Source organism: Globicephala melas, chromosome 18 (assembly GCF_963455315.2).
Source record: "Globicephala melas chromosome 18, mGloMel1.2, whole genome shotgun sequence".
Lineage (NCBI taxonomy): Eukaryota > Metazoa > Chordata > Mammalia > Artiodactyla > Delphinidae > Globicephala > Globicephala melas.
Window position 1 is genome coordinate 3,138,388 of NC_083331.1, and position 25,741 is coordinate 3,164,128.

General features: G+C 47.5%; 1 protein-coding gene across 5 annotated transcripts in view; it reads right to left on the bottom strand.

Moving 5' to 3' along the window:
- AMER2 (APC membrane recruitment protein 2) overlaps nucleotides 1-24,922 on the bottom strand; it is a 267,274-nt gene extending 242,352 nt beyond the window's left edge. For 3 of the 5 annotated variants that reach the window (XM_070044100.1, XM_070044098.1, XM_070044099.1), the window contains exons 1-2: nucleotides 22,444-24,918; nucleotides 8,500-8,640 (exon numbers count right to left, since the gene is read on the bottom strand). In XM_070044100.1, the coding sequence (XP_069900201.1) occupies nucleotides 23,057-24,871 (1,815 nt within the window). In that variant the 5' untranslated portion in view covers nucleotides 24,872-24,918 and the 3' untranslated portion in view covers nucleotides 8,500-8,640; nucleotides 22,444-23,056. Of the gene's footprint in view, nucleotides 1-8,274; nucleotides 8,390-8,499; nucleotides 8,641-22,443 lie in introns of those variants that run through there. The other 2 variants (XM_070044102.1, XM_070044103.1) reach the window with 2 other exon arrangements.
- Between the last annotated feature and the right edge of the window lie 819 nt (nucleotides 24,923-25,741).

Here is a 25,741-nt window from a genome sequence, read left to right on the forward strand (position 1 = left end):
TTTTTTTTTTTTTTTTTTTTTGTGGTACGTGGGCCTCTCACTGCTGTGGCCTCTCCCGTTATGGAGCACAGGCTCCGGACGCACAGGCCCAGCGGCCATGGCTCACGGGCCCAGCCGCTCCACTGCATGTGGGATCCTCCCGGACCGGGGCACGAACCCGCGTCCCCTGCATCGGCAGGCGGACTGCCAACCACTGCGCCACCAGGGAAGCCCTTTTCTTGCATTTTAAGTCTTCCCGTTGGGTTGTTCGGGCAACAGATAAAGAAGAAGAAATGAATTATTCTAGAGTGTGGCACAAGATTCAGCTGGTAATTGAAACAAGATAACCAGACTCGGAGATTCAATGACCTTTCAACTCTCCCCATTCACCCGATGGGTCAATTTGTCCGCATCCCCTCCCCGCTAAGAGACACCACCATTGGGGGAGGGGTGAGAAAGTCCATCCAGATGAAAATAACTTAAGTAGGGTTTTTATATGCATTTCATTTTTACTTCATTGTTCATTAAACCAGAAAATGACAGTGGCTGCCATGACCAGTTAGGTCCGTTGGGAAAAAAATTTCTGGTTTGACTGGTTTTTCCTTTAAAACAATTTTTTTTCCCCAGAAAATGCTTTGCCCTGCCAAGTCATTCAAAACTGCCAAACTGATCTCTGTGTGAAACAGAACCGAAGCAGAACAGTAGCTCAGAGGGGGAAAAGTAAGCACTTAAAATCCCTTCCACATTACGGACAGACAGCTTCCATCATCAGAAAAGGAAAAAACAGGACCTTGATAATGAAATGAAGTGGCTGAACATCAGAAGTTGTTATTAAGTTGAGTGGAAAAACACAAAAGTTTAATCAGGGCAAGACGTTGAAAAGTCCTATTCATTTGAGGCCGACGAACGGCCTAGATCCCCAACTACTATTAAAGAACTAGTTACACCCCACGTTTCTTGTTAGCTGAATGTGGGAGACATGATAACTGCTTTCAGTCACTTTCAGCAAAGTGTGCTAATTTGCATATGATTTACATACACCCTTCTGCAGGCAGATTATGTTAGTCACAAGCCTGAACTTTTTATTATTCTTTTTCTTCAAAGGGAAGGATCCACTGACTAACGGTGTGGGTTAGTTATAACAGCTTCTGTCGTTCCTGCCTCTAACCTCTGGATATTAGCAAGCTCATGAATTGTCCTTCTGATATTTTTACTAACACTGATAAAGCAAGGAAACATGACACTCCAACCTTTAATCTTGGAGACAGTTATATAGGATGGCGTTGAGCTTAGTTCCCCAGTAGAAAACACCGAAGTTAAGAAATTATAAACTATAGGGTTTCCCTGGTTGCGCAGTGGTTAGGGGTCCGCCTGCCGATGCAGGGGACACGGGTTCGAGCCCTGGTCTGGGAAGGTCCCACATGCCCCGGAGCGGCTGGACCCGTGCACCACAACTGCTGAGCCTGCGCTCTAGAGCCTGCAAGTCACAACTACTGAGCCCGCAAGCCTAGAGCTGGTGCTCCGCAACAAGAGAAGCCACCGCAATGAGAAGCCCACGCACCGCAAGAAGAGTAGCCCCCACTCGCTGCAACTAGAGAAAGCCTGCGCGCAGCAACGAAGACCCGACAGAGCCAAAAATAAATAAATTTAAAAAAAAAAGAATTTGGATTTATTTCAAGTCCCATTTCTGGGATTAAAGTATCAGTATTTAAAAAAAAAGAAATTATAAACTATATTAATTTTGAAAGGGGAATTTTGTCTTGACAAAAATAAGCTTTTAGGCAGTATTCTGTAATGGGTACAGTTAATGTGATCTGCTCATTCTACCCTCTCTAGTCTTGCAGTCTTGCTGAAATAATCTGTTTATTTATTCACTGATTCATTTATGCTGCACTCCACAAATGCTTCTGGGAAGCACACACACATACAATACACGCACAGTACTTGAGGTGATAAAGTGGAGGGAAAAGACCAGGGAGAGATTAGAACACAGAATCCCTGCCATGCAGTGCTATGGAGTTCCCAGTGTGGGCTACAAATCTGGTGCCAAGCTTCTTAGCAGCCAAAGCAAAAAGCACGCTCCAATTACTATAAGGGTCACGGAAAAAAAAAAAGTTGTTCAGAAGTAGAGCGTTTCTTGATTGTGGAAACTGAAAGAACATTCTCTGCTCTGCCTCGTAATGGCAATTTCTTGAGGGATTTGGTAAATAATAGTAACATTTGTGTTTTCTGTTTCATTACTTTCTGCACTTATCTGTATTGTTTTCAGAATAGGTTAATAGAACACAATTTTGAAAAACCACTGCCCTAGAGAAACCCACATATATGCATGAGAGCGTTGCTGCATAGAAACAAAATAAATGTTCATCATTAGAAGAATGCATAAATACATTTTGATATTTCCATACATGGGAATATAATACAGCAGTTGAAATAAATTAGATCTACATTATTAACGTGGATAAATCTCAAAAATATGGACTCTTAAAAAGCAAGTTGGAATATGATACATACAGCATGATTTAATTGATCTAAAAATGTGTCTCCTTGAATAATACTAGATAGTGTCTATAGACACATATAATTAACAAAAACACATAAACTTGGGTGGGAAGGATACAGAACAACTTCAGGATAGTGATTCCCTCAAGGGAGCAGAGAGGGATGCTGGGGCAGTGACACTGAACGCCACCTGGGCATGCAGGGCGTCAGGGGACTTCCGCTGGACCTGTAGGCTCTCTTTAAACAAAGATATGAAATAAACAAGGCAAACTAATTAACAGTCTCATCTTGGTTGTGAGCGCTTGGATGTCTGTTATATTCTTCTCTGAACTTTTCTGTGTATTGAAATCTTTAATATTTAAACATAAAAAATTAAAACAATGAGAGGGAAGTTTGAGGACAGAGTTTGAAGGATCTAGACTGTCATGCCTAGGATTCTGAACTTCATCCTCTAGGCGTTAAAAGTATCTGAGCAGAGGGCAGCCTTGGCAGAGCTGTGCTCTAGAAAGATTATTCTACCAGCCACAGAGTCGATGCGAAGGAAGAGGTCTGGAGGCAAAGGGATTCGCTTGGAAGTTGCCGCAAAATGCCCATTATAAGAGATAGGGTGCAGCCTACCACACTAGTTCGGGAACATACACGTATTTGCTTACAGTACCAACAGATAAAACATTATTCTCTCGCTCTTCCTCTGACACATACTTAATTCCATCCCTATACTCTGATATCTTAGTCTCAGAGTTATTCCACGGGAATTATTGGAACCCTCACCGTCCCATTTCACCACCGGGGTCAATGTTTCTTGACTCAGCTGTAGATCTTTGAGAGAGAAGACTTAGTTATTGTAGAGAGTGAATGAGAAAAATTCAGACTGAGGGTAGGGAGGGGATCAGGAATCCAGAAACATTATTGCTGCTATTAAAAATACCCTAAGGGGAGCAACATAAAATTAAAACTGAAAGCAGAGTTTATGTGAATTACATACCAATTCACTGGTGGCCCAGCTATTTTAAGTACCGGCTTAGCTACATGTGATTAACACGAACACATCAAATCTAAGAAGGGCACATCTCATCATTCCTTGTTCCTCCTTGTTTGGGGACCATTCCAAAGCATGTTGTTACACTCTTCCCAAGCATAAATGAGGAAGCCACGGGCCACACCCGCCCTTGTCTTTGGTCTGTGTGTGCCCCAAACGAGGGCCTCCAAGGGCAGGTTGGGAATCTCTCATGAGTCAGTGCACTGTCGATGAGACAGAACACTTTACATCCTGGCTAGAAGTGTCTGCAGTGGGTCTATTTCTACCAACATTTTGGCTTTCTCCCCTCAAACTCCAAGTGCTGCTAAAAAAAAGTCTCACAACTGTGCCGATGGACTTAACTGTGTATTTGTGCTCTCTAACCTCAGGGCCGGGCGCACAATCCTTTAATTCATATTTCAGTCTCTTCTTCTGGGTCCTCACGGGTTGTTTCTGACTGTAGGTCATCTGAAGCTCCTCCCACACTCTGTTCCTGGCAGCAGGAGGCTTCCCGTTCCCTTTACTAAGAACATATGAGCCCTGTTTGTACTAAAGCAACGCCTGTAGTTCACATCGATTGTCTCCCTCCCCTCCATCAACCTCATCTTCCTCCCTCTTTGGTGATTTGGTTTGACCACGGGTCCCAGCAGTCTTTAGGGCTAGAATGTGGGACCCAGATTTGGCTTTTCCTCCCTCTGAAACCTCCCAGCGATGTGATTGGATCAGAGGCAGTCACATGTTCTGGGGGCCAGCCAATCAGAGCCATTCAAATCCCTGGCCACGGTGATGGGCTCAAGGATGAACTTAAGATCCAAAGTGGTCTAGTCCAGGCCAATGCAGGACTGAGGCAGGATCTCCAGGAGGAAACCTCTCCTTTTTCACTGTACTTGATCCCAAGGAAAGGATCAAGTTGCCAGGGACCGGTCAGTGGCACTGAGAACTGAAGCCAACATAAAGGAGGGAGGGAATGAAGCCAGTTCTGATGGCCTTGTCTGAACTGCTGGGTGCAGCCCTGCCCTGGACTTTCCACTGCATGACCAGTAGCTTTCCCTTCTGTTCAGGTCAGGCTGAGCAGGGTTTTCTGTCACTGTTGTTGGACAAGCCTGACTGATCCCGAATCCTCTCCACGCCCCAAGGCAGCCCCCGCCGTTCCTTGCCAGGCCCCACACACACACCCCATCACCCTCCTGCTTACCACAGAGAAGAGAAGCCATTAGGCACGAGGAGGGGCGGAAGAGGGGAGGGAAGGAAAGAAAGGAAAACAATTTCCCTTCTTTCTGAAAATCAATCTATCATCCTTTTTCTTTTCTTTACTTCGCGTGTTTGCTTCAAAAACATTCTATACCCCCCTGCACTTTCTCATCCCATTCACTCCTCAGAATGCTGCAATTAGGATTCTGCTTCCACTTTCCCGAAACGGCCAAGTGCAGTGACCTAATTCCGATATCTCTCTCCTCTAGAACAGTCGATTCTGCTGATTTATCCTCCTCAGAATGGCCAGCACCCTGCCCCCAGAGATCTCACTGCTCCTTCCCAGGGCTCCTTCCTCCACCCTCCATCCCTCAAGCCAACAGGGCATAGCCTTTTGGGGATTACAAGCCTATTGAAAATTTGACAAAGGCTGTGGTTTGTTTCCCTAGAAACATGTGCTTTGCACAGTATTGGTCAAGGTTGTTAGCGGCACACTGCAGACTCTACTCCAGCTAGTTTAATCAGAAAGGACTATCCTAAGAGGATAGAGTTCCCACGAGGGTCGGGAGGGTAAAACTTCAGGAACCCTAACCCACGCACTGGAACCGCTCTGCCTCTGCCCAGGGAGAAGGCTTCCAAACAAAAAGCCACCACTGGGCTGCTGGCACAAAATTTCTACCAGCCCCGGCAGGAACAGCGCGGGCAGGGGATGCCTGCACCCTGCTCTGCTCTCAGTCTGTCCCAGATCAATCTCACGTGAGGCTCACGGGGTCGCAGGAGGCAGCCCAGTTTCTCATCAAGGTCTGTTACGGCTCATCTTACTGGCAGGATCTCAATCCCACCCAGAAGCCGAGCTTCAATGGGGAACGGGAAATGTCATTTCCATCTTCCCAGTTCTGCACTGTAGGAAGGGAGCGTTACCTCACCAAGCCCCCGGAGCCGCCGCGCATGTACACGCAACGTCCAAAGACAAGTTTGAGAACCACATTTTAAATGTTAATGTTTCCTAGTGCCCTAGTCAGGATCCTTTTTTTGGTCACAGGTGTCAGATGGCTACTGAAATCACCTTGACTACAAGAGGGGACTGATCAGCTCAGTCACAGAGCGAGCTTGGTCACACCACGGCCATGAGCCCGGGCACCAGGAGGCCTGGTCATCAAGTAGAGTTACTATCTCCTCAACTCCTCTCATCTCTGGGTCTCTCCCTCCTCCTCTGCACTTGCCTGCATTAATAAGGCCCTTTTCAGGAATTGCCGACATCTCATTTGAATTTATAGCAAAAGCCTGAAAACGGGTTTCACATTGCCAGCCTTGCCCTTCTCCATCCCATCCATCTCTGGAAAAGACCCAGACAAAGCCCTGCCTTCAGCTCTGCCTGTGGACCTGTCCCCTCACTCACTGTGGGATCCCGAGGAGATCGTTTCCCCTCCTTGGACCTCACTTTCCTCATTTGTAAGTGAGGGGGCTGGCGTTCATCATCTCCAAGGACCCCTCAGCCCAACAGTTCTGGGATTCTGGTTCTAACCATCCTGCCCCATTTAGCTCACAGGGTTGTTGTGAAAATACGAGAATGTCCTTGAACCCCCTGCCTTATTAGTTTCCAGATCTCCGGGCAGGTGGTTAATTACTATTCATTCGTCGCGTCACAACAGATAACCGCTAATATTTACCGAGCGCGTACTGTGTACCAGACGTTTGCTCAGCTGCCTACATTCGTTAGCAATTTTGTGCGCTCATATAAAAGGGAAAGTCTCCCGACGCTCACCAGTTCTCAGAAGGCGCTCTGCCTGCTGTCAGAGGCTCCGCTTTTGCTGCCCCGGAGGTGAGCAGAGGCAGGAAGACAGAGCAGGTGAAGCGAAAGCTGCCCGGAAGCGTTCCCGCGCAGCAGGACCGCGGACAAACGAGGCCCCCGGGCCCCGCTGGGGCGCAGCTTTCCGTAACCGCGTCCTCAGGGGGCAAAATTGCAGCCCCGCCTGCTAAGGCCAAGGACACGCGCTGCAAACCTCCCCAGGTGCCTTCGAGAACGTTCCTACGGCCTCCACAGGCGGGGACCACGAACCCCAGTGCAGCTCGCCCCCAAAAGGCAGGACGTGGCCCCCTTTTCACTTTTGCTCGCCTTTCTCCCCTCACAGCTGTTACTTTCAAATCAGACGGTCTCTGATGCTCCCATGTATCCACCTATCCTCGTGACCCTCCTCCTCTGAACCTCGGCCTCAGGCTGGGCGCCCTGGAATCAGGGACCCCGGGCAGGTGGCCCCAGGAGCATCCTGTAAGGAAGAGGAGACCAAGCCTGGATATGGTTCCTGGGGTCTCCCCGCTGCCTGACCCCACGGGGGCCCAGGGCACATGCTTCACCGCGCTGTCTGTCCTGACTTCAGCCTGGGGACAGGGCTTTGTCGCCCTCCCGAGTCACGGCAGGCAGGCCCGGGACGCAGCTCCAGCCAAGCACGCCCGGAGGCTTCCTGGGCAGCAGGAGGGAGCTGTCTGTGAACACCCCTGGGCCCAGCAGGGCTCAGAGCACCTGCGACGCCTCCTCTCCTCCCCGTTTTCTCTACTTAACGACCTAGATGGCACGGGTGGGGTCACTGGCCGCACAGATTTCTAGTCAGGAAACACCTGTGTACGAGAGGCCCTGACTCGGCCTGTCTGGGGCTGCGCAACAGCGTGGTCCCTCGGCAGTCGGGGAAACCCAGGGGGAAGCCCGGGCAGGGGCGCAAAGAGAAAGAAACCCACGTGGCCAAGAAACCTAGACAGAGATGCTGGCCTCACACCCACGGCTGATGGTGGGGAGGGTGCAAAGCCCTGCCCCTGGGCTCAGGGAGGGGTGACTTTCTGGTGAATTACACATTCCAGAGCCCCCAAGGGGCACATGGAGGGGGCTTCGCCTGAAACCACATCCTGGCTTAATTGGGTTTCCCACCATTTGAAGGATGGCATTTAAACGCAGAGGCCCAGGCCACTCCAGCTGTCACTTATGTTAGTAACATAACACAATGGCATTGCTCTCTGATCTCCTTTAATTAAAAATGTATTAAGGGACTTCTCTGGTGGCACAGTGGTTAAGAATCCACCTGCCGATGCAGGACACACGGGTTTGAGCCCCGGCCCGGGAAGATCCCACATGCCGCGGAGCAACTGAGTCCGTGCACCACAACTCCTGAGCCTGCACTCTAGAGCCTGCGTGCCACAACTACTGAGCCCGAGAGCCACAACTACTGAAGCCTGCGCTCTAGAGCCCGTGCTCCGCAACAAGAGAAGCCACCACAATGAGAAGCCCGCGCACTGCAACAAAGAGTAGCCCCCACTTGCCGCAACTAGAGAAAGCCTGGGCACAGCAATGAAGACCCAACGCAGCCAAAAATAAATAAATGAGTAAAAAAAAGTATTAAACCTGTGTATTTGCCCATGTTCGCTATTACACGTCACACGAGAATCCATTGAGATTTATGGTGTTGGTACTGTTATTATGTAACAGCTGTCGGGGGAGGGGGGTGGAACAATATAAATGGGTTTTTCTGATGTGAGCCAGGGAGGGTAACTGCAGACCACAACCTGAGTTTCCCTAAAATGTTAGTGAATCTCACCTGAGCCTGGGCACCTCCTGACTGAAGAAAGCCGGGCCCCAAGCTTTTCTCTTTACAACCGGCCGGAAGAGAATGACAATTGGAACACAGCACTGGGGGGCAAGGCAGAGGGGGCCTGGGAACAACCACATGGGACTGGGTCAAAACATTACATCTTCTTCATATTATATAATTATGTCAAGACAAATAAGATAGGACGTATCAGGGGAAATATGTAACACTGACCTTCTATAAAACTTTTCAATAAAATCTCTTCGAGAACTGGCCTGAGAAATTCCAGCTTGCTCTCCTGTACGTAGCTCATGTCTCTTGGGGTTTCAGCCTACCTGGCTCTATGTTTCTTTTCCAGCTCGTGACAGTCACCATCTAGGAGAAAACGTGTTCACACAGATGGGTAATAAAAAATTGAAAACCACTTTGCAAACCTCTCAAACATTTATAACAGTTGAGATTAGCTTTCAACGGTCTAGGAGCTCTGCCTTTTCTTTCGTGATGGAAGTTCTTGGAAGAGGAGCGAGCGGATTTTGAACCCCGTGGGACTTTTTGACACCAGCGACTCCGCAGTGTGGAAGCTCTCCTTTGCTTGTCTCGTGAGTGTGAGAACAGCCACGCTGGGGGCAGCCACTCTGCTGAAAGTCCCCTCAGCCAGAAACAGACAGAAGCACGCAAGGTGGGTGGGCCGATGGCGGCCTGGCCTCCTGACCCCAAGCCTGGCTGTACCCTGGACTGTGGAGCCCTGCTCCCTGCCCTGTCCAGCCCAAACTCCACTCACAGCCCTACCCTTCGCCCATCAAATGGGCAGCAGATGCTGGGTCACCTTGCCTGCCCTTTCTAGCACTGCAGGGGGTCCCAGGTTTGTGGGTACCATGTGCTCAGGCCTGTGGGTACCATAGAATGATGTCAGGACCCCCATCCTCTGCCCCAGCCATACTCTAAGGACCCCCAAACCGGGGTGCTGGCGAGCCACTCCAGGCCCTGCCAGGCTGCCCAAAGGGCTGAGGAGATCAGGTCCTCCCAGTAGACCTCTGAGTAATATCCAGTTAAAGCCATAAGCAGTGAGTGGAAAAGTAAGTCTTTAAAAGCTCAGAGAAACAGCCTCCTAAAATGACTCAGATTCAAGTGTAGCTGGTCGATCAGTTAGATATATAAGCTATGAGAATGGAGTATCAATTTTTATTTCTTTCATTATAGATAATAGAATAAAAATAATTTTTAAAAAGGTTTTATTTGGGCCTGTTGGAATCAAGCCTTCCTTTTCACCGTGTCCCTGCAACACTGCAATCCGCTTCTGATGCTAGCCACGCAAAGTGAGCATCGTTTCGTGCCCCCTCTCTGCTCACCCACCAGGAGGCTACCCTGAGAAGCCTCAGTGCCCAGGGATTTGACCGGGGTTTCATTTCATAGGCATAAGTGATTCAAGCATTGGCCATGTGGTTGAACTCAATGTCCAGCCCCTTCCCCTCCCAGGAAGTCAGGAGGTCAGCTGATATCACATGGCTCAGAGCCGCACCCCTCCAGTCACACAGCCGGTCTTTCTGGGTGATCATCCTAGTCACCTCACTAGCGTAAATTCGGGTGTGGCTGAGAGACCCACCATGAACAGCAAAGACACTCCTATAACTCAGGAAATTCCAAGGATTTCGAGGTTAATTTCCAGGAAGCAGGAACAAAGACCAAGCAAATTCTTTGTTATACAACAATCCCTGACAACACTAGTTTATCAGTACAAAACTCTCAGGGCAAGCCTCCCAGAAAAAGCAGATGTTATATGGATTTTCCCCTAAAGGAGAACAAATGAATTGCTGGGAAGGTAATTCTGGGCTAAAGGTCAGTAGGAAAGAAGGTTGTTAAGAGAACAAAGAGCAAAGATGGTAAGAAGAAAGATTTCAACCAAAATACATAGTCTGAAAAGAAGTGATCAAGTAAAAGATGCAAGTCCTTGGAATGGGAGCACTTAGACCACAGGGAAAAGGGTGGAACCAGCTAGGGTTTCGCCTCTTATTGCTGTTTAAAGACCTACAGGTGGAGGGTTATCACAGTCGGGAGACAAACACCCTGGAGCAAAATGCTGGGCTTGGAGCAGCCAGTGGACAGGCTCCCCACTCAGAAGAAATTCCCTGACACCCACTGACCAGGCACGTCCTGGTGAGTGTGGTCATGCATCAGGCCAAGAATGAGAAAACAAGATGTGACAGGAGGCTTCTGAAATGCAGTCCCGTGGGCAGAAGAAAGATTTAGATGCTTGTTAAGAAGCACATTACCATCTGGAAATAAGTATGAGACATACACCTATGAGAAATTGGTGTCTTCTGGGAAACACTAAGGTGCTAGCCACCGACAAAGATCTTTTTAGATTATCATTCTGCTCTTGCCTGCCAACGTGGAGGGCCTGGTAGACAGAGAAAGACAAGAAGCAAAGATGTCAAATGTGCAGGCCTTCGTTTTCTTCAAAGTGAGAAGCTTGAGAAATAACTTTACATATGTGTGAATTTTTTTCAGCGTATAATTCTGCACAAAAAGGAACAGACCATTTCCCTAAAGTTTGAGACCTTGATTGTGTGTCTGTTTGGTATCTTCTTCACTAAATATTCATTGCTTCCAAACATCTGGACATTTGGTAGCTGTAGACCCAACATTTAGAGAACTGTTTTTTTCACGTAAATCTTTATTTCCCTAAGTGAGGAGGAAGAATATGATTATTAAAACTCTTAACAAACACATCACTATTTCATCCATTCTAAGATGTGCATTTTAACAACTTACATCTCTAAAATTGGGCGCTTCTCTCAATCAGTGGTTTCTTACAATGATAACTGCCAGCACTTTTTTCTTCCTTCACGATATAGAAGAGAATGGTGTACCTATAGCATCTTAGATTGGATGAAATATGGTCAACTGCTTAAAAGAATGTTACGAGACAAAATGTTTTAAGAAACCCAGTGTCCACAACATCGCAAATCAACTATACTTCAATAAAATTTAAAAAAGAAAGAAACCCATTGTCCTAAGACCTTGAATGTTTCAAGAACATGATAGGATTTAGTGTTCGGATTCTGGATTTGTTAAGGAACCTTAAAAACTGCCTTAGGCATGTGAATCCACAGCTTTGAGATGTCACATGCTTCTCCTTAATCTCTTAATGTGGTGAATTATTTTAATAGACTTTTTTTAAGGTGAACCATATTTGCATTCCTGGAATGAGGATCGGTCTTACAGACGACTAGATTTCGGTTTTCCAACAGCTTACACAGAAATGCTAATTCCATGATGGAGAGATGTCTGTAGTTTTCCTCTCTTGCTGATGGCAGACAATGCACTGAGGGTTTCCCTCCTTCTAGGAAAGAGGTTGGGTTGGACTGAAGTTATCTGATGACTAGAAGTTTGGTGGCGCACCCATTCTGCCATCTGGTTTTATGGTGTTGCTTTGTTTGGAAAGGCAGGAAGAGGTTTACCTGCCAATTCAATGCCTCTCACAGTTTTAGGACTCCTTAGGTTATTTCTTCTCAAGTCACTTTTGGCAATTTTTTGGGGGGGGAGGAATTTGTATATTTTGTCTAAATTTTAAAACCCATTGGCATAACTTCTATAGCATTCTTTATCTTTTTATCTCTGCTGCAGCTATAGTTACGCCCATCTTCTCATTCCATACCTTTCTTGTATCTTCTCTATTTCTTTCTTAATAAATATTATTAGATATTTTTCCCCCCAAAATCAATGTTTGTCTTTGTTCACCCACTTTAGAGTATTTTTGTTTTCTGTTTCACTACTTTCTGTTGTTGTCTATATTACTTCTTACTTATACTTTCTATAGATTTATTCTTTTTCTAATTTTTCTTACAGTTGATTAAAATGGGTTCTTAACTCATTAATCCCCAGCTTACTTTTTCCTAATCTAAGCATTTTAGGCTATAAAATTCCTTCTAAGTAACCTTTAGCTACATTTCAGATTTTAACATACAATGTTTTCATAATGATTACTCCTAATTGTTTTCTAATATTTATACTCATTTCTTTGATCCGTAAGTTGTTGAAAGGTGTATTTTCTAAACATTTGCAAATGTATGGGGTGGCTTTAGTCATCTGTTTACTGATAATTTCTAGCATAGTTGTATCGTAGTCAGAGAAGATGTTCTGTATGGAGCTGATGTTTTTGAAACGTGTTAAGACTTAGTTCGTGCCTTAGGATGTGGTCAGTTTTCGTGTTTCATTTGTACTTGAAAAGAGTGTGGATTCTCTAACTGTTTGGTCCAGGGTTATATACGTGCTTTAAGGATTTTGTGCCTGCTCGATCTTTCAATTACCAAAAGAAGGTCTACAAAATAGCCCTTCTGCTTTGACTGTGGATTTAAAGTCTCCCATGTGGCCCCAGCTCATTCTTCCATGTTCTAGGCCTCCAGGCATCAGTAGTTACAGCTGGGGATTGCTGGGCTCCCTTCCTGGAGAGCTCAACTGTGCATTTAAAGAAATAAAAATTAATTTTGTCAGGCATTGGTAAGTATTCTGTACAAGAAAAAAATTTAACTCTATCCAACCTTCTGTTGCCAAAAACACTTAAGATCTCTAAGCTTCACTTTTTCACCGGAAAATGGAAATCAGAATAGGTTGGAGTTCCCTGGGAGATGACTCTGAGACACAGATTTGCACGGGCAGTTAACTGGGAAGTTACAGCAACCTTAGCGGGGCCAGTGTTATGTCTCACCCGCACCCACCACGCCTAGCACACAGCCCAACACATTAAGTTCTAGATATTTGTTGAGCTGAACCAAAGCTGTGAATCCATTTACTGCCACATGTGATGGATATGACGTGTTGTCAGATGGACAAAGCTCGAAGAAGCATGTGACCTCGGGCCCGGGACCACGTGAACACCTGCCAGGGTCATGCCTGAGCTGCCCACGAGGACCAGAGACATCTAAGAAGTAGCTCGCTCCACCAAACAACTAACCCAAAACAGAGGCGGCTTCTGGCATGAGAATAACCACCAAGGACTCTGAATTAACTTCTAAAGGCCACCTTCACCCAGGGTGCAGGGCTAGAAAGACCTCAGAAGCTGAGAAGGAAACTAACCTCTCAAATCCTAGGACTAGAAGCCAGAAAAACATAGAAAAGCTGATCTGAAATGGGGAACCATCTCTGATGGAGCCCAAACACTCTTTGGGGCTTCTCCCCGGATTAACAAGGACAACGGGCTCTGTCGGCAGCCCTGAACCCTGGTCTTCGCCCAGGCGCCTTCTTTCTTGGGGACACCTCTCTCCCCACCCCACCACGTGTCACCCAACACCCCTGCTGGTCATGAGCACCAACATGCCCTCTGCAAGTGCAGGGCCTAGGTGGAGGGAAAGGTTCCAGGACACTTTTCCACTGCTCTGTTCTCTTGGGTTAGATTCCTGACACAGTTGCTTTCACGGGACTCTGAACTTGCAGCCTAAAGTTCTCCCTACAGTGAAAACAGCATAAAAGGTAAGGATTGTGGACACCCTGAAAATCCGCTGAGAAGCCCACACCGGAGGCTGACACCCGTCCAGCCTGTCCAGAGCGGCCACCAACCCCCTCGGTGTAGGAATAGATGGTGTGTCTCTGGCCCGGCGAGAGATGAGATGCTCTGAGTTTGAGAGCCATGTTGTATGAAAACGGTGTTATCCTTAAGCCCCAGAATCCCACATCCCAGGGCAGGGCGATGCTCACTGGGGGGGTGGGGAGCATTCAGGAACTGAGGCCAATTCAGAGCACAGGCCTTGCTCAGCCGTTGCTTGAAACGGCAGAAGAAATTGCCCTTGAGCTTAAACTATTTCCTATCTCTCAAGCCCATAGTTACTTTTTTTTCAGATGGAATGCACCACTGATTTCTCTCCACTGTACTGAGCCCCCCGGCTCTCTGCCTGAGGTTCTGCGTGCACCAAGTCTTACAGCCCGTTGTTTGGAGTCTAGGGCAGGAAGCCGCCTTCTGACTTGACTACCATGGTGTCTGATCATTGCTCTCGAGGCTGCCAAGACCCCACATACTCAGCTGGTATCCGTGACGTCGTCCCCTCGTCTCCCCTAAGCACATGCAGGCTTTTCATTTCAGAGTAATGAGTCTCAGAGTAACACACTTCAGAGCCCTCTACTCCTCAGCACACTTCTCTCTTCACCAATCCGAGAAGTTTGATTTACCTCTACCTACATCAAAGCAAGTTCTCTGTCCAAGAGTATTTCAACTCTAACCCATGAAGTTTTAATGTTTATAAATACCCCCTTCTTAAAAAGCAAAAGGAGCTCAACTAACATATACAAAAAATACACTATGTCTTCAACTCCTATCTTTCCGAAAGTTAATCATGGTACGAATACCCTGTAAATTAAATCTCCTTATCCTCCTTGTATAGAGCAGGAAACTGTGGCTCAGAGAAGTTTGGGAAACTGCCTGGATTCACAGAGCTGGTAAGTGTCCAAACCAGAATTCAAACCCAGATTCTGTTTGGTTGCCAAACTCGGTCTCTTTTTACCAACTTCGCCACCTCAGAGGCTTCAGGAAAGTCATGGCATCCCTGGGCTTTAGTTTCCTCGTGGCCTCATGAGTGTGTTATTGTGAGGAGCCTTCTGTGTGAATTCTAGGAAAAGCGGGGAAGAGGAGGGACGACATGGGCCGGGAAAAGGGGGAGCCAGCAAAGGCGTCCAGGTTTTGTGAATCTCTTGTCTCACTATTTGTGGTTCTATGTCCGTTTACTCTACCTCTTCTCTGTACAAATCAGATCTCCCTTTGGAAGTTTATGCTAATCAGGTTCTAAAGATAAGTATGAGTTTTTTCTTGTTATTGAAGAGAAATGTAAGTAACTGCAGTGTGGACAAGCCCATTCTCGGGGAAGTGACTTCCAGACAATCTAGGCAGACTCCAATTCTTACTTTTCAAACAAGATGGCGCAATCTCATTATTCTTCACATTAGGTTTCAAAAGTACTATGGATTTGAATTATTAGACAGATGAAGTGAAAACAAGCCCCCCCAAACAAAACAAAACAGAAAACAGCTCTTCAGAAAGACTCCAATTCACTGCTCGCTGCAGTCACACACAGCAGGCGAGTCCAACTCAAGGAGAGTTATAAGGAACAGAGATTTTCTGAGTAAACGGCTCAGAAATCAGATCAGAGTCAGAACGAACAAGCTTTTCCAAAGGCACCTGCTCAAAGCAAACAGTAACTTTTCACCTGTTCACAAAGTGTGGAAAGAAATACGGGCCTCCTGTTGGTCAAACACACACACACACACACACACACACACACACACACCACACCACACACACACACACACACACACACAGTCATTATCATCATTAGTATAAATTCTAAAAATTGAAGAGGCTGGAAATAAAATTTATCCTGGAAGAATAACCATCGACAGAATTCACAATCAATGTAAAGGAGCAACAAAATTTATTGACTGAATTAAACACAACATTTCAAATGGCAGTGCTGTAGTTTCATTTTAAGATGTTTGAAAGAAGAAAAGTGCTAATTAGTCCAAGCTTCTTACATTCATTAAAAGAGTGACTATCAAAACCAGCAACATGCACGGTGATACATATGCACGAAATGGAATTATATCAACAAATATACAAAATACCCAAAATAAAATATTTACAGGTTTAAAAATATAAACATTGGTTCATCTATCCCATTAAACCACTGGGAGGAGAAAAGAGAAAAGACCCTATTGCTATTTAGAACCCTTTTTGAAAACAAGTCTTAAAAACATAGAGTAATTTTAGGAGACAATTTTTGATGTTTGGGGGGACTTTAACATTCTATTATAAAAATAATATCTATAAACCTACTAACAACTTTCCTCCTGTGCACAAAAATAATACAGCCAAAAGTTTGTCCTCAGAGACATGCCTGACTTTCAGGAAAACTAATTCTAGAAATGGAGTTTCTCATTTGGGTTTTCTTTGTCTTTGTTTTCAAATAACCTGCAATTCCCTATATTACACTGAGATATTTCCGATAAATAACTTGGGCAAAACCTGAAGTTAGCAATGAGCCTGGTCCGTAGCTGGAGTCCGTTAAAAAATGACAGGAATTTACTTTGTCTATAACATCTAAACCATTTTCCCCGATATTCTTGGTAAAAAGATCAGATCTTCCATGTTCAGTTAAATGTATCCTGGAAGCAATGAACATGCTAGATATTATTTTGTTAGAGTTTCTCCTCCTTTATTTAGAAATAACTGTGCAGTGGGGGATTTGTGGTTTGTAAGGTAGTTATTTGAGGAAGTTTATGAATTCCTCCAGGCTCCCTGGGTCCATTTCATCTTATGACATGATAACAAGTATTTCCTGTGTGTCACTTCAAGACCCTTGTATAATCTGACCAGATATTTTTAGTATTTTCTTTTTTAGTGTATTAGTCATCCAGATAGGGATCTGAGAAAGTTTATTATGCCTCTAATAACCAATGACCTAGGCTGTATTTTATTAAAAATCTATCTTCTCACATAAAGCAGAAAGTTACTCTACCCAATTACTGAATAATTTCCAAAAATAACCCCAGTTTACAATTCAACACAATGATCATCTGTGACTGAATTCTTTCACTGCTTCTCATTAAAAAAGCATTTCATCAAGCGTGGGTAGCCCGTATATGAATAAAACGCTTTTGTAGGTTTTTATTATTGACAAAGCAGTCATCAGATTATAAAATCTGTATGCAGACCTGCTAGCATGTAATAATGGGTGACTATGGCCCAAATTTTTGACTGGTCAGGTGTGGAAAAAAAAAAAAAACCCTGCTAGCTCTGAGATCTACCTTTCAGGCTTGCAGGTACAAAAGGCATCAAATAATTTTTTTAAAAAAGCAAGTTCACTTTTAACTGAAATAGTTGTCACTTTAATGGTATCCACCATCATAAAAATCTGGTTTGGTTCTTGCGGTTCAGAATTTTGATCAGTTTCCTACTAAATCATACAAAAATTGAATCACATGGCTAAAAAAAAGGTTTATAATTAAAGCACAAGCAGGAGAGTTAGATTTCTGGTTCATATTCCGTCCACTGCTTGCTAAATGGGTGGCTTCGGACAAGGTATTCTACCTTTTCGTTATTTTCTTCCTCTGTAGAACAAAGCCGAGCCCCACCTCGCCTGGCTCTCGTGGACAGACTGTCAAAGAAAACAGGGCATCATCCCAGCTCGCAGTAAACACACAGCATAGGTTAGGCTAGTTCACTTAAATATAAAGTACTCAAATTCACAGTGACTGACTTATAGGTGTGCAAAAAATATTAGCTGAATGAATGAATGAATCAGAAAATCTAGGCCAGGATTCAATGGTCGGAGACAGAACATGGGATGCACTACTTTCCAAAGAGCCAGGAGCTTGTCTCTGCAGTTCAGAACTGTGTCAAGGCGAGGCGTCACGGAGCCAGCTACTATCTCAACAAACAACCCGGGACACCCAGAACCAGCTTGGGCTGGGCTTAAGGTAGACAAACAAGTGAAACGTGCTCGACTTGACTGAAATCCTATCAGGGCAGAGGTATCATCATGACAACAGAAGAGATGTCTGTCTACACTTTTGAAGTTAATCCTCAAAAGGCAGGCTCCCTCCAAAGCAAGGCAGACTGTTTGCCTCTGGAACCCAGCAGCAGCCTTCCCCCGGGATGATGTGAGTACCAGCGTCTCAGACACAAAACCAATTCTCAGCTGCGGGACAGGGGGTGGCTTTTTTCTATTGAAAGTGAGCTGGTGATGAGATTTAGCAGCTCTTAGCTCCTGTATGACTGTAAGTCACTAAAGAGTGTCTATCCCTGTCCTAGGTGAAGAGAGAGAGAGAGATGGATGGATGCATGGATGGAATGAATGGGGGAGAAACAAACCAAAAGGATGAATTAAATATGCTCTGTGAGGGAGACAGTATTACCTAACCCACATGGCTGTGAGAGGGCTAGGTAAATATTTGTTAAACTCCTGGAAGGGGCTGACACGTAGTAAGCACTCAACACACGTTAATCCTTGTTGTAATTACTATTCCTACTCTTAGAGGAATTTGTGTGACTTAATCTACACCACCCTTGTTCAGTCTCACCCCACCCTGCTCCACCCCACAGACTATCAGCAAAAAATACAAAATAAAAGTAGGTAAAATAAAATAAAGGTGTTTTTAATGAATATTAGGAATGTCTGATTACAGTACAGCTACTTGTGAGCTCCAAACTGAACGGGTTTTTATTAAGCATGAGATCCAGTGTATGCCCTGTGAATATGTGTTGCGCTGAATTAAAGTAAGTATCAGTCATGAAATGTGCCCAGTTGCAGTTCTGGAGGCTTAGTGGCTATTTTAACCTTTTGTTTTGCAGCTTGAGAAGGAGCTGCTTTCCATAATCATGAAACAACCATTCTGAATCAGTCCTTAGAAGCATTATCTGCAGGGAGATAACATCTTTCCTTGTAAGTGGCTATTGTTACAACGGAAGAACTGTCTCATCTCCGTGGTCATCACAGTGAAAAGGCTGTAAGAAGCCATCCAGCACGGCCATCAGAGAACCTTCAGAGCAGCATGGGGTCGCGGAACGGGCGCCTGCCCCGAGGAGGGACCACATGGCCACGGCACCTGACACTGTTACAGCCTCCTCTCTTCACCAAGTGAATGCCAGCCTCTGGCTTTCCCACCTGAGAAACCAAGCTGCCATGCTAGCCTTTGGCTCCTGAACTGCTTTATAAACGATCGTGCGTGGAGAATTGAAAATTCCTGAATAAGAACTGTGTTGTTCATCCCTCGGTCTGCCTGGCCAGGGAGAGGGAAATGGGCTTGGGCCGGGTATTTGGGTTTCTCCTCTTATTTCATTCAGGTACTTCTAATGGGCCGTCCTCAGTGGTGGAAAATAAGAGGCAACTGTGGTTCTTTTTCCATATGTTTAAGGGCATAAACTTCTTGGATTAATTCCTTAACAGTGATAGGGGAGCTAAGTGCGAGCGAATGTAGAAGCCAAGCACGGGGGGCCGCGCCCAGATAGTCCTAATTCAGGAGAGAAATCAGGAACGACTATAAACGGGGACTGAGTTCCACTGTACGAACGTCAAAACAGGCAAACGTCCTGAGCAGCGTCCCAGTACTGCTACCTGAGGGCACCAGGCAAACGTGATGGACACCGAGGGAGAAGACAGCATACGCTCACTAAAAGATCTCTTCATACACAGTTAACAGTAAAAGGTTGCTGAAAATCCCTCTGACAAAGACGTAAATAACGAAAACTTGGCAAGTCCAGCCAAAGGCGTCTTGGTCCCTAACGCCACCTTTTTACCTTGACAACTGTGTAGGCAAAGGGTTACATGAATATTCATGGGAGTGCCAATACCTGAACACTGCTTCTGAGATGAATGAATAAACCCTTAGACTCCTAAGTCATCACTTCCATAGATCTCACACACTTTGTATTTAAATAGGCAGATGATTTGTGGGAAATGGAGCTAAAGGAAGTCCTTAACAGTCTACATTCCATTGCTGTTATTAGGTGAAATAACACAAATCTATTTCCTCTTGCGATTACTCAAAATGCTATAGGGCTAATGGAAGCATGAAAGCATTAGTACTGAAGCACAGTGGCCCAAGTAACACTGCCCAGGTAACGCAGACACTGAAGCCAGGCTGTCTCTGCGCAGGGCTATTGAGCTGACTGACAAATTCAGGGCCAACAGTCGATGTGACTTTTTCCTATAGAATTTGGCCAACTCTGACTAAAGGGACTTAATCAACCAAGTATCTCAGAAACACAGATACACAGGAAAGGTGTCACCAGCACCACATCCAATCCTTTCCTTAAAAAATCAGTAAATATGGCCAAATTAGACAATGCATTAATATTGGGTTGGCCAAAAAGTAACATCTTACGGAAAAACCTGAACAAACTTTTTGGCCAACCCATAACAATTGGAATGTAAATCCATTAAAATCCTAGGAAACAATCTCCAGGAACATGAATGAGAGAAAGTAGCCCTTGGTACAAAAAGGCAACTACCATCCCCTGTCTGCGGTTGGAAAAGGTTAAGACACACCTCCCTGTACTGGTCTTGATTTCCCATCAAGTGATTGAGGCCATTTAATTCATTGCCTGAATCCTTCATTTGACTGGTGTGGGTGGAATTCTTAGAGATAGAGTTAAAAAAACAAAACAAACAAACAAAAAAAAACCATGGAAAATATATGGAAAAAAGAACAAAAAAGAAAACAGTTTAAATCTTGCATAAGTGGTTCACTGACAGGCAGGGGGAAAATAAAGCAAATGCTGCTGACATTTTCCTTTACTTATAAAAACAAGACACAGCACAGTGGGGTAAATGCAGAAGTAAGTCCCAAAACTGTGAGTGAAAGCAAAAATACTTTGTTCCAGTGCTTACAAAATAGATAAGTAGGTTGCCTTTACTATTACAATATCCTCATGAGTCCTTCAGGGCCTCCTACCGTCCCTGTGCGATTGAACAAGTGAACAGATACAACTCTGTCATGGATTCATGCAGGGGAGACCCTCCTAACCCCTGCAAGAAGATGCACAGGAAGAAAATAAAGATCCTTTGTCTTACAGCTAGGAATAAAATGTATGTTCTTCCCATTCACCGGGGGGAAATGAATGTATCTGGAGTCTAAGTAGTACTACCAGCGTTGAATCATATTCAAATCCCTTTCTCAAGACAGAACTAATTTCTAAAACATCTCCAAGCGTACGGTGAACGCCTTTGTCTGTTAGTTGCACACAGCTGAGTGCATGAGCACGTGTGAGTGTGAGCCGCTTTATGAATTCTTGGTGGTGTATTCAGAGTGCTTCAGGCTATGTCTGCCTATCAGACCTCGTCTACAGACATAAGGAAATTAAATATTAAAACACTACTTTAAAATCACATTAAGGATCTGACATGACACAATAAAAGCCAGTAATCTGAATAATAAAGAGATTTAGCCAATCTCTACCACCTCTTCTAATTGAATCACTGCATATTTAAAACGGGGAACAACCTGCTTTGTGCTACTGGCCCGGATCTGTATTCCTCTGACATCTGTTTATTTTGTTACTCCTTTCATATTATTAAAATAAGCTTTCATATACTTAACTTGCCTTTTTCTTTCCTTTATAAAACAGAAAACGAACTTAAAAAACGGGTACTACCAGTTCATTACTCAGGGAATCTCTCTGGAAAATGACAGTTAGAGAGAAGTGTGCGTGTCTCTTACGTGTGTGTATTTTCACTTGAATATGTGTAATCTTCCCGATACTGTGAATCACCTCCTAGTAGAAGCTCTGGTCTTTTGATTAAATACACTCAAATACATTTCAAAGAGGATATTCTATAATCATTAGCCCCTAAGAGCATTCTAGGAACGGCTTCAGTTTATCATTCAAACTATCGAGGCATATGGTAATGCTTTCTGAAATAAATATTTCATCTAAAATAATAGAAAACACACATATAAGTCAACCACTTTTCAAAAATAATCTTGGCACACAATGTTTATGATACATAAGCTTCCCAGTGTCATATTCTGAACATATGTGGCTCAGTCCTAAGTCTATATAGCAGACGTCAAATGACAGGAGAAACTACATTTTCTATTGTTTTTCTTTATGTGTTCCTCGTTTTGGACTCCCCATACTGAGAAACGGTTGAATCCAAAATTGTTATAACCAAGGTAAAATCTCTGAAAACCAGGGTCTGGGGTGAGAAACAGACTCTTAACCCAAGACAACGCAGAACCATTCCTTTGGGACATCAACACAATAGAGTTTTTTTTCCTGCACTGAAAGCCAGAGAACCCACATAAAACAAAAACAGAATTGCTTCCGCTTAGAGTACATAAAAGACCACCAATGGTTTGGGAACGGTTATCGTGTCTAGCTATGAAACCAGATTTTAAACTCGAGGTTAGTGACAGATTATAAAAGGTTGACAGCTGGATAATCTGTAAAATATGCATCATGTACACATGAAAAGGTTACAGTTTATAAACGCTAAAACACTGTGTCTGTTGGCGTTTAGTGCAATCTTTTCCTGATCTTGATCTCTGCACTGGGTGGAAAAAAAAAAAGGGAGGGAAACCTGCTCTGCTGAGCTTTTTTTTTTTTCTCTCCAAACAAATGATCTAAATAAACCCACCAAATCCAAACTCTCCTTGATCGTCCTAGTGGTAGATAAATACCTATTTGCATACCTAGCAACTGAAAGTACCGGGGGTTTCTGCCAATCAGCGATGCTTCCGCTCATCAGGTAAATTATCTGACTCAGCTTTGTAGATGTTTTCCACACAGTGATACAGCAAAGGGTCCTTTTTTTTTTTTTTTTTCCTGGAAAGGAAAAGGAAAAGAAGGAAGGAAAGTGTCAGGAAGAGGAGGGCTCCTCTGATTCTCCCCATGGTTCCTGCAGGCCTGCTGGACACCGGCACAGCCAAACATCATGGCGTGACGCTTCCTTAGATTGGGTTAAGTTCTGTTTTCTGCAAAGGCAAGTAAAGGTGACTTCTTAGCGTTCAGTGCATTAAAGAAAAAAGAAAGAAAGAAAAAAAAGATTTTTAAAAAGGTAAAAAAGAAAAAAAAAGTGCTTGAAAATAATTCTCAGGGACTTATCTGGAGGGGAAATCCCGCGTGTGGCATCCCCTGCCTGGTGTATCCTGCCCCTGCTGGCGACACAAAGACCTCCTTGGTCCAGGCTCGGAGCAGGGACGGTCCGAAAGGCCTTTCTTTGAGGGGTGCAAAACTTGCTGCAGTGGTTTCCGAGGAGAGTTGTGTTCCTCGACAAGCGGCCCCTCCACCTCGGCCTCGGAGACCTCACAACTTTTTGGCACTGTCGTGGCACGCCGCGGCCCGGAGGGTGGTCCCGGCCAAGCCCCGGCTGCTGACCCGGCGGACCAGCACCTTGGACACCGGGATTTTGGTTCTGGGTAGCTCGCTCCTGGTTGGTTGCTGGTGCACCACCGCGTGGCTGGGTGGAAGGTTCGCGAGGTGCTTGATGCTGATCGGGATCTTGGAGTCCTTCAGCAAGCTCCCCGGCGTTCGCAGGGCACAGGTGACGGTGACCGGAGACACGGGCTTTAACCGGGACGAGCAGGACGTGTCCTCGGCGGCGGCGGGCAGGGCCGCGGGGCTTCCATCGGGCTCGGCGTAGAGGTCGTAGAGCGCGTCACCGCTGTCGCTGTCCCGGGGGAGGCCCGCCTTCCTCACGCCGCCGCCCGAGCCGTCCTCCCGCGGCCCGGGGGTGGGGGAGTCCCAGTAGCCCTCGTCGCTGTTGGGGACGCCTTCCTGCGGCTCCTCGTCCGGGTGCTTGGGCTCCTCCTTCGGCTGGAGCTCCGTGGGGAGCCGGTGCAGCCTCCGGCGCTTGACCGAGGACGCGTCCTTGGCCCCCTCGGCCCGTCTGGCGTCCTTGGGGGTCTCGGGGGCCACCTGCGCTTCGGGCGCCGCCGCCGCCGCCGGGGCCGCCCCCTGCTGGGGCCCCGGGCCCTGGTCCTCGGTCTGGGAGAGCATGTCCCAGAACTCCTGCAGGTACGAGTCGTCCGCCTCGGCCGGGCTCGCCATCTCCTCCCCGCCTCCCTGGTAGGCCACCACGCCGGGGGGCTTTTGGGCGGGGCCCGGCTGGCCCGGCGCGGGGGCATGCCTGGCACAGCTGGGCCCTGCCTCGTCCTCGGGGTCTGCGATAATATCTCCGCAGCCTGTAAGAGAGTCAAAGCTTTTCAGTGAAGTCACGTCAGAGAACATCAGACAAATACGATCGGCCGATGGGTCGGAGGGTGGATCGGCCGAAGAAGGGTCGGGGGCGGCGGGCGCGCGTCCGCCTTCGGAGTCGGGCCGGGGCGCAGTCTCGGCCGGCGCGGCCCCGGGCCCCGCGGCGTCCTCGGCCGGCCGGCCCTCCCCGGCGCGCGGCTCGGGCTCGGGCTCGGGGGGCGCGCGGGGCCGCTCGGCGCGCCCGGGTCCCGCGGCGCCCTCTCCCGGGGCGCAGGCCGGCTCCGGCTCCCCCGCCGCGGGCTCACCTGCTGGCTCCGGCTCGCGCGCGGCCGCGGGCGCCTCCTCCTTGACGCACTCCAGGCTGGCGGTGAGCGAGCCCGGCCGCGCCAGGCTGCCCTGGGCCCCCGCGCGCCCGGCCGGCGCCGCATCCTTGGGCCGCCGGTCCTTCCTGCGCCAGCGCACGCCGCCCAGAAGCCCCCGCAGCCCCCGCTTTTGTCTGCCGCCGGCCTTGCCCGCGTCGGCCTGCTCCGCCCCGCCGCTCTCGGGCCGCCCGTTCTTCCGCAGGAGCGAGAAGAAGCTGTGCGACTTGGCCACCGAGCCGCCGGCCGCCGGGCCCGCGCCGCCCGGGGCCGCCCGGGGGGCCGCAGGGCCCGGCCGCGCCCCGTCCCCGCCGCCCGCGCGCGGCTCCTCGCGGCGGCCGCCCTCCAGCGCCAGAGCCTCGGCCAGCCCGTCGTGCGTCCGGCTGCGCACCAGCCCCGCGGGCCCCGCGCCCTTCCCGTCCCCTTTGTTTTTGACCCCGAAGATGCTAGGCATCGCGCCGCCCGGCTTCCTCTTCTTGAACAGTTTGAAGGCGGCTCTGTTAATCTTGCCCGACGGCGGCTCGGCGGCCGGCGGCTCGGCGGCGCGATCACAATGCAAGTCCATGTCTGCCGCGAGGGTCCCGGCCGCGGCCCGCGCCTTCCTCCGGCGGCCCCCCGCGGCCGCGCGCCCGCCGCTGACAGCCGCGCCGCGCCCGCCCGTCTCCATGGCGACGCAGCAGCCTGGCGTCAGCGCGGCCGCGCCAGCCCGCTGTCAGCCGCGCTCTAAATCAACCCGAGCCGCGCCGCCGCCGCCGCCGCGGGAGGAGCGCGCAGAAAAGACCATCTCCCCTCCCGCCGGGGCTTATATAACGCCCTAACCCACTTCGCGTCCGGCTCGGCTTTGTGCTGCAGCTCTTCTGCGGCGAGAGCGGGCGGCGGAGCCTCCTCGAGCTGATTGCAGAAATTAGAGCCGTAATCTTGCAATACAAATTCCATCCAGTCTCACCCACCTTCAGATTCCTCCTCCTGATCGCTCTTTTCAGAAGCCCAATCGTGGATCGCAAAATGCCCCCGACTGGACAAAGAAATCCAACCCAACACAAAACACTGATTTCTCTAACCACCGGCCCCGGACTTCATGACTCTTCATGCCTTTCCCACGCCCTGCATGTCCGTTTTTATCATTTGGGTACCAATCCCGGCGGGCACGGAGGATGTCTGTTTACATCTGTCTTGTCCAGGGCTGAGCACAGCCTCCGGGTCGATGGGGAACCTGGATCACTGAGGTTCAGATTCTTGCTACAAAAGCATCGGCCATCAGTCAGATACCAGTCAGCAACTCTGCAATGAAAGTGCAAGTTCCCTGGGGTGGAAGTTGACTGGTCCTTTGGGACAACCTTGGCTTTTATCCCAGACTCCAGCTACTGGGGCTGAGGTCACAGAAGACACCACCCAGTCTGACCGAGCTGAGGACGGAGGGCCCGGTTTGAGGTCC